The 9,055-nt window shown below is 41.8% G+C and overlaps 1 protein-coding gene across 1 annotated transcript in view; it reads right to left on the reverse strand.

Moving 5' to 3' along the window:
* Positions 1-6,870: 6,870 nt before the first annotated feature.
* The window catches only part of LOC102765176 (fibrous sheath-interacting protein 2-like), a 91,224-nt gene continuing 89,039 nt past the window's right edge, over positions 6,871-9,055 (reverse strand). Inside the window, exon 8 of the mRNA XM_015560040.1 lies at positions 6,871-7,076. Coding sequence (XP_015415526.1) covers positions 6,918-7,076 — 159 coding nt within the window. The 3' untranslated portion in view covers positions 6,871-6,917. The remainder of the gene's footprint in view (positions 7,077-9,055) is intronic.

The raw sequence follows: 9,055 nt of genomic DNA on the forward strand, positions 1-9,055 counted from the left end.
CCAGAGGTGGACACTCTTAGTGCACCCCTTTTGGGCTTTGTGCACAGTCTTGCTGTAGTTAAGCCTTGACTGTTGTAGGTATCACTGGGAGGAATTGACCAATTGGCTGTGAGAATCAGCTGTGTCTGCAGTGGGAGAACTTCTGTGCTGGAGACATCCCTCTGGGGCAAGACTTGCCTCAGTGGGGTTTGGTGCTCACTGAGTCACTCTGACCACCGGGTATATTGGCTCCTGGATCTTTCAGGAGGTGCAATCTAGCCTTTGCCCGAGGCTATTTAGCCAGAACTCAGCTGTGAAGGAATGCAAGTTGCCCTGGGGCCTTGGGCCAGCTGCAAGTTTGTTAGGTAATTTTCATCTTGCAAAAGCCTCTGTGCACAGCTTGGGTGGGGCGGGGTCCCAGGGGATCAATAGGGCGGAGCAAACAGCTATGGCTGATCATCAGTCCTTCCCTAAGAGGCCCTGAGTCTCAGTGTCCCTCGGTAATCACTAGGATCCCAGGGGATCAATAGGGTGGAGCATACAGCTATGGCTGATCGTCAGTCCTTCCTTAAGAGGCCCTGAGTCTCAGTGTCCAGGTAATCACTGCAACCACCTCTGAGAGAAAGCTGCCCTCGAGACGCGAACGATGCCAGACAGTCTAGCCTTTCCCCGTGTCAGTCAGGGTCCCCAGAGATTCGCCCAGAACTGGAGTTCAGAGCAGTAGGGAGTTTGAGTCTCCCTCTCGATTGAAAAAGCCGTGTCCTCAGCCGCCAGCCCTTTCTGCATCCGCCTCCGTACTTATGCACTTAACTTCCACACCACAGCTCCTCTGAGTCTCGGTATGCTTTTCTCTTTCCTTCTAGTTTTAGTATTTCCACTTAGCCAGCCTTCCTGTGGTTCTGGATGATGCCCGTTCCGTCTTTTAGTTGTATTTTCGAAGTGGTTGTGTGAGGCAGCAATCTTTGGTGTTTACCTATGCCACCATCTTGGTTTCTCCATAGCAATCTTTTAAGTGCTACAGCATTGAAATGTTGAATTGAAAGAACAATATTTCTTTGTGATATTGGAAAATTTATAATTTAGTGTTCATTTTAAGAACTTCATATGATCTATTTAATTTATAATTTGGGAATATTTGCACCAGTTTTGTTTTGTTTTGCCAGTAAAGGTTCTGACATTAAAATGATCTATAAAGTTTTGGAAGATTAGTGGTATTTATCTTTAATTTCCTTTATGGTTAGTAATAACTTTGAACATCAATGGTCTAAATGCACCAACTAGAAGACAAATTGCCAGCCTGGCTCAAAAGAAACTCAACTAAATGTTGTTTATAAGAAACTACATTTTATAAAGACATATAGATTAGGGTAAAGTGATAGAAAACACATATTAACCTAACATTAACCAAAAGAAAGCAGGAGTAGCTGTATTCATTTTAGATAAAACAAACCTCAAAGCAAGGGAAGATATCAGGAATACTGAAGGGCATTACATAATGATAAAGCAGCCAATTCTTCGAGAAAATATAACAATCCTTAACATAGACACCCAGTAACAGAGTGACAAACTACATGAGGCAAAAAAAAAAACTACAAAGAAAAATAGACAAATTTACTATCATAATTAGAGACCTCAGTACCCCTCTATTATAAATGGGCAGATTTAGCAGGCAGAAAATCAATGAAAACAATGAACTGAATATAATTTGACATCTATACACTACAACAGAATATAGTTATCATATTCAACTAATTTATGGGTCCAAAATTTAAATAGTACAGGGGCCGCAAACTACCACCCATGGCATAAATCTGGCCTGCCATCTATTTTTGACCAGCCTTCAAAACTATAGGAATCGTTTTATAGTTTTTTAATCATGAAAAAAGAAAACAAATAATATTTTGTGATGTAGAAATTAAAGTTTGAATTTCACTGTTCATGAATAAATTTTCATTGAATCACAGCCACATGCATCTGTTCTTATTTTGTTTACAGCTTCACTGTGCTACAATGAAATAGAAGGCACAATGGAATAGTTTTGACAGAGACCATATGCCGTGCAATCCTGTGGTGTTTACTATCTAGCTCTTCACATGAAAACTTAGCCAACTTCAGTTGTAGCACAACACAAAGAGTCAACAACCTGAGAACTCACACTAATGCTACATGAATTTAAAGGCATTGTTCTAGATCGACAGCTCAATGTCTATTATGTCTAGAAATTTCAGCTGCAACAGTTTATCAGGTAATATACTTTTTTTCCCCAATTCAATCTATGATACTTTTAGTGTCTTTTTCACTAGGCTTAGCCAAACATGTACAAAGTTTCATCGAATATGTGACATCTATTTCATATGTTAATTTACATGTGAGACTGCGGGGGAAGTATTGGGGAAGATGGAAAGATGTGAAATTGGAAGAAAGACAATAACTATTGAAATAGTATCCCTCAAGTTAAATGGGGGTAGAATTTTCTTCTGGCAGAGAGGAAAGGTTACACCCAGCTCAACTGGAAAATGTAATTTCCTCTTTGTGGGGATGCACACCAACATACTGGCTGGAGATGCACCAGCCCACAGTGACCATTGCAGTTCTTAGGTGTGCCCACAGCCGGGCATAAGACACCATCCATGTTCCTTGTTCGTGATAGAGCTGATTTTAGTTCCTGTTCCTAAACCTTTAGGGGGCAAAGGACCCTCTCAACAGGTGTGCTCAATGGGTTTTTGTTAGAGATATAAAATGTGAGAGCCATCTGTCTCCCCACTGGAGCAGATTCCCTCGAGAGACCCATCCTTGTCCATTCTCTCCCTGTCCCTCTGGAAGCGGCCTACTTTGTGGAAGATAACAACATTACCACAGAGGTAGGATTTCATTTCATCTGTGAAACAAGTATTCTTATTCTCTTTCACCTCGATAATATAAATTATTTATATTCCACATCTTCAAAAGAGGGGGATTTGAAGTAACAAGTGTTTAAAATGTCTACTTGAAACTGTTTTTGCTATTTAATGAGAAAGTTAACAGTTGAAGGGTAAGAAATGCATGTAGTTACTGAAGTGATTTCTGAGGCATGACATTGTGTCGTCTCAATGAGCTGATAGATGGATTAGTTCATTCAGCAAATACATCATTGGTCTATACTTACATATCTACATATGGAATCAGGTGCCCTGAGAAACACAAAGGTTACAATATTATGGGTGATTAAGACAGTTGGAAGTATATAATTAGTGTATCAAGAATGACACAAAGTAGCCCTGGCCAGTGTGGTTTGGTTGGTTAGAGTGTTATTCTGTACACCAAACGGAGGCAGATTTGATGGCTGGTCAGCACACATACCTAGGTTGTGGGTTCAATCCCCATTGGGGCACGTATGGGAGGCAACTGATCAATGTTTCTCTCTCATATCAATGTTTCTCTCTTTCTCCCTTCCTTCCTCTCTTAGGATCAATTCAAAATAAATAAATGAATAAATAAAAAGAACAGTGGGCTTTGAATATATCAAAAATAAAAAAACAATGACACAAGCACTATAAGGATTCAAAGAAGAGGGATGTTTTAGTTACACTTATGTAAGAGTTCATGGAGTTTCATTTACAGTGGAGTTTAAAGGATTGTAGAATGTGGACAGATGCTCAGTGAGCACATCAGTCCAGGCTGAGAAAATTGGATGAAAGGGGTACAGAAGTATGAAAGGGAAATTGTGTTTTAGGAATGGTCAGTAGTCACATTTGATTGGACAATGAAATAGAGTGCTTACTATGGGCTAGAATGTTTAAATATTTTATAGGAATTATTTAGGAGTATTACCTTTGTTTTCAAATGATGGAACTGTGGCTTAGAGAGGTTATTTGTCCAAACTATTTACCTGGTTAGAAAATGGTAAAGCAGCACTTGGACTTCAGTGGTTTGGCTCAAGAGTCTATGTATGTATCGCTTAGAACAGGGGTCCTCAAACTTTTTAAACAGGGGGTCAGTTCACTGTCCCTCAGACCGCTGGAGGGCCAGACTATAGTTTAAAAAAAACCTATGTACAAATTCTTATGCACACTGCACATATCTTATTTTGAAGTAAAAAAACAAAACTTCAAAAAAAAAAAAAGGCTCTCCTAACTTCAAAAAAAAAAGGCCCTACTAACTGCAAAATAAAAATTAAAAAATAGACCTCCTAACTTCAAAAAAACAAAAAAATCCTAACTTGTTCTTACCTTGGTCCTCAGGCAGCAGCAGGCTCTGCACAGGCAAGCTCATGGCTCATCTGATCACACCCGAGACTGAGAGGAGGAGTTGAGAGACAGAGAGAAGGAAGGGAGTTGGAGAGTGCAACGCACATTCCACACATGCGCACTGCGGGCCTGGGATGAGTTGGCTGCTAAGGAACAGGCAGCAGCGGCAAAAACACCCAGCAGGCCAGATAAATGTTTTTGGCAGGCCGCATGTGGCCTGCGGGCCATAGTTTGAGGACCCCTGGCTTAGATCATAGCTGCCTTCTTCAAGGAGATATGTGCAATAAAGTAAAAAGTTAGATTTGGTGTGGACTCTAGACAGTGATGAATGTGATGAATGGTTAGTTGCATAAGAAGTCTGAGCTTCATCTGAGAGGTAATGAGGATCTTTACATTTTGGGGCCAGGAAAAGAAACAATCAGAAGACAATTTACAGTATCATTAAGCAGCAGTTTTAAAAATGGGTTTGAAATAGGTTAAATTAAGAGCCAGTAGAGACTAGTTAATAATTTACTGGAGTGACATAAGTAGACTCTCACCTAGAAACAGGACTAGTGGGGCAAGATAGGATGGATAGATGCTTTGAGGATAACTGAATGGAAGCTGATCACGTTTTCCTGATATTACAGAGTAACAGATAATTAAAACAGGTCTACAGTTTTTGCATTCTGGCTATGAAAGTTTAATTAATATTATTAATTAAATTGATTTTATAAAGTACCCTGTCTATATATATCTAATAAAAGACAAACATGCAAATTGACAATACCTTCGCTATGCCTTAAGCCATGCCCACCAGCCAATCAGAGCGACTATATGCAAATTAACCCAACCAAGATGGAGGCCGGCAGCCATGGAACTGGAGCAAGCAGGAGGCTTGGTTGCTCCAGTGATGGAGGAAGCCATGCTTCCCAACTGCCGTGGCCAGCTCTGAGCTCCACTGAAAGCAACAAAGTTTGAATTATAGAAGATAAATAAACCCCAGATACCTGCTTTCAGCCGGCCATGGCCACGGAGCTGGAGCAAGCAGGAGGTTCCACTGAAGAAAACAAAGTTTCAGGTATAGAAGGTAAATAAATCCCAGGAAAAAAAAAAAAAGAAAAAAAGGAGAGTCTGGGAGCTTCAGTTGCCCGCCAGCCTGAAAATGGCCCTCAGCCCCTTACCCAGACTGGCCAGGCACCCCAGTGGGGGCCCCCACCATGAAGGGGGTGTGACCAGCTGCAAACAGCCATCATCCCCTCTTCCAGGTGGGCCAGGCACTCCAGTGGGGACCCCCACCCTGAAGGGGGTGTGACCAGTTGCAAACAGCCATCATCCCCTCACCCAGGCTGCCCAGTCACCCAAGCAGGACCCCCACCCTGATCCAGGACACCCTTCAGGGCAAACCCCCGAGGGCTGCCGGGCTGCCAGAGGAATGTCTGATTGCCAGCTTAGGCCCAATCCTCCGGGAGCAGGCCTAAGCCAGCAGGTGGTCATCATCCGAGGGGTCCCAGACTGTGAGAGGGCACAGGCCTGGCTGAGGGGAACCCCCCACTGAGTGCACAAATTTTTGTGCACCAGGCCTCTAGTATATCTATAAAAGCCCAGAGACCGGAAAGGCAGAACAACCAGGACAAACAGTGGCTATGACATGCACTGTGGCAGCCAACCAGCCTGATCCAGGCCCTAATTGCAACCCCTACTCGGCATACCAAGCCCCCAATCGGCCCCAACACCTGAATCATGGGTAGGGCCAGCCATCAAACGCCCATGGCCCCTCCCTCCCAAGGGCCTGGCCAGATAAGCCCCATCAGGGTGAGCCAGCCAGACCCCACCCATGCATGAATTCATGCACTGGGCCTCTAGTATTTTTATAATGTTATAAATAAAAGACAGCTGGTAGAGATCAAGCATAGAAAAGTCGAGACCTAATATTTCTCCTTTAAACTTTATTTCCTTCTTTTTTCCCTTCAATTCTTTCTTATTTTCCTTCCTTCTCTAACTCCTCCCTTCCTTCTTCCCTTTGTTTTTCTTTGGTATTGTCTATTATTCTTTCTGGCTGGCAACATATAAGAAAACTATCCTATCTAATAAAGAGGTAATATGCAAATTGACCATCACTCCAACACACAAGATGGCCACCCCCATGTGGTCACAAGATGGCCTGCAGGAGGGGGCAGTTGGGGGCGATCAGGCCTGCAGGGGAGGAGAGTAGATGGGGAACCACGCCTGCAGGGGAGGGCAGTTGGGGACAATCAGGCCTGCAGTGGAGGGCAGTTAGGGGTGACCAGGCCTGCAGGGAAGAGCAGTTGGGGGCAACCAGGCCTGCAGAGGATTGGGCTTAAATGGGCAGTCGGATATCCCTCAAGGGGTCCCATATTGGAGAGGGTGCAGGTTGGGCTGAGAGACCCCCCCCCCCCCGGCACGAATTTTGTGTACCAGGCCTCTAGTATTGGTATATAATAACCATTCTCTTACATGCAACTTTTTCAAATTTCAGTAGCAACATACTCGTTTAGGTATAGGGAAATTAGATAGAACTGCAGTATAGGAAAACTTGTCAGAGAATCATTTGGTAAGATTATTTGGTTTCTTTTTTAACATATATGTCTACTTTTCACTTGAACTATAATAGGGAAATGCCTAGAACTGTGCCTGCTACAAAGCAAGTAGAGCAAGAGTAAGCAAAGTTTTACAAAAGAATTTTAATTTAAATACATAGAAGAGTGCTTTCTACAGAACCACATCATTTTTAATGTTCTTGCATTTACACTGTGTTCCATCTTGTCCTTTGTCATCAGATAGATTTTTTCCCATCTCTTTTCTTTTGAAGCCATTTTCTTGCTTTTTTGGTAAATGATACGCCATTTTTTTCTCTAAAACAGAGTGTTTCTAAAACATTAAATAAAATATAGTGGTTAGCATCAATTTGCTATTTAAAAAATGCAAAACAAATCCTATATAATACAAGTGTACTATGCATTGTCTCCTCGACCGTGAGTTCATCTGGGAGTTTGACTGGGGGTGGGACCAGCCAGGGGAAGGGAGGGAAGCCCTGGGGAGGGAGGCCCCAGCTTGCAGCATGGCAGTGGTGGCAGGCGGCTGGGGGAAGGGAGGAACTACCTGGCTGGAGGCCATACAGACCCTACCAGAGCACAAATTTTGTGCACTAGGCCACTAGTATTTATAGTATTATAGTACAAGATTAAAAATAGCACCAGAGTAAGTGGATGCTGGACAGATATAATATGATAATATATTAGAAATGAATGGTCATTCATGACTTGTAAGGTTACTCTGAGTACAAATCTGGGAGGGTTGTATATTAAGCATTAAATTTCCATTTATGGTCAAACATGATAAATATACATGTTTATCACATAGATGCAATTTACTTCACTACACATATTCAGGGAACTAGTCCAGTTTCAGATTAGAAAGGGTCTCTTAATCCATAGCTGTCCTGGGAAGCTGAGGGCATTTCTAAATCACCTTCAATTGGAGGATGTCTGTGTGACTTAACCACAGTCATGCAGGCCAACAATAGGTAAACATGACATATTTACATGAAATGTGACTTCCCTTTATGAATCTCAGGGCTAATATTGATCCTGAATGTATCAGAAAGGATATGATTGCACAGAGCAAGAACCCCAGATCTCCTCAGAGGGTTCCCTAGCATAATCAGCAAGAGAATGGATCAGTACATGCATGTGAAAAACTATCCAAGGCCACAGAAAGGCCCATTCTAAAGGATTAGGGACTAGCACTCCTCACCCACTTGTCATGTGTATCCTCAACAGCCTCTCTGGAAACATGTTATTCACAGAGTGTTGGGCAGAGCATTAACATGGGTCTTGCCTCAGTAGTGGGAAACTACTAGTCCCAGAGTAAACCTGGTTCTGGCTCCATCTAACCAATTTTAAAAAGCAAGTCTGATAGCAAACTATTCCTAAATAAATTATCTACATCCAAGGAAAAAGCTAAAAACATTTTTAACAACAAAAAATCCTCAGCACTCAAAAAAGTAACCTTCATAATATCTGGCAACCAATCAAAAACTACTTGGCATATAAAGAAGCAGGGAGATATGACCCTTAAAATGACTAAATCAATCAAAACTGATCAAGAAATGACACAAATATTAAAATTAAAGAAAATAACATTAACATGGATAACATAACTACATTCCACATGTTCACATGAAAGATATAAAAAGGTACAAAATAAAAATTTTAAATATGTGAAACAGTAATACAATGGATACATTAAATAAAGCACAGTAGACAATTCCAAAGAAGAGATCAATTAATTCCTGTTGAGGAACAGAAACCATTCAAAGGAAAAAAACTAAGAGAAACAAAATGACAGAATGAAGAGTATCAGTGAGATGTGGAACAACAACAAGCAGCCTAATTGTCTGTAGAGAGGAGAGAGGGGGAAAGAAGTATCCTATCTAATAAAAGAGAAACATGATAATTAGCATATGACCACTACCCTTCACATTGGCTAATCCCGGTGATATTCAAATTAACTTCCAGCCAAGATGGTGGCCGGCAGTCAGGCAGCTTGAAACTAACATGAGGCTTGCTTGCTTCAGTGACGGAGGACTCCAACGTTCCCTGACTGGGGCTGCTGGCCTCAGAGTTGCAACTCTAAGCAACTATGTTACAAACATAGAAGTTAAAAAAAAAAAAACACCCAGAAACCTGTTTCAGCCTGTCAGACTTCAACCAGCAGGATCGCAACATTGTTTCAAATACAGAAGGTAAACAAACCAAAAACCTTCTTTCAGCAGTAGAGGCCTAAGAGCTGGAGCCCAGCCTCAAAGCTAAAGCTGGCTCAGAAGAAAAAAAAAATTAAAAAAGGAG

This window comes from Myotis davidii, unplaced genomic scaffold, assembly GCF_000327345.1.
Source record: "Myotis davidii unplaced genomic scaffold, ASM32734v1 scaffold273, whole genome shotgun sequence".
In the NCBI taxonomy this organism is placed as follows: domain Eukaryota; kingdom Metazoa; phylum Chordata; class Mammalia; order Chiroptera; family Vespertilionidae; genus Myotis; species Myotis davidii.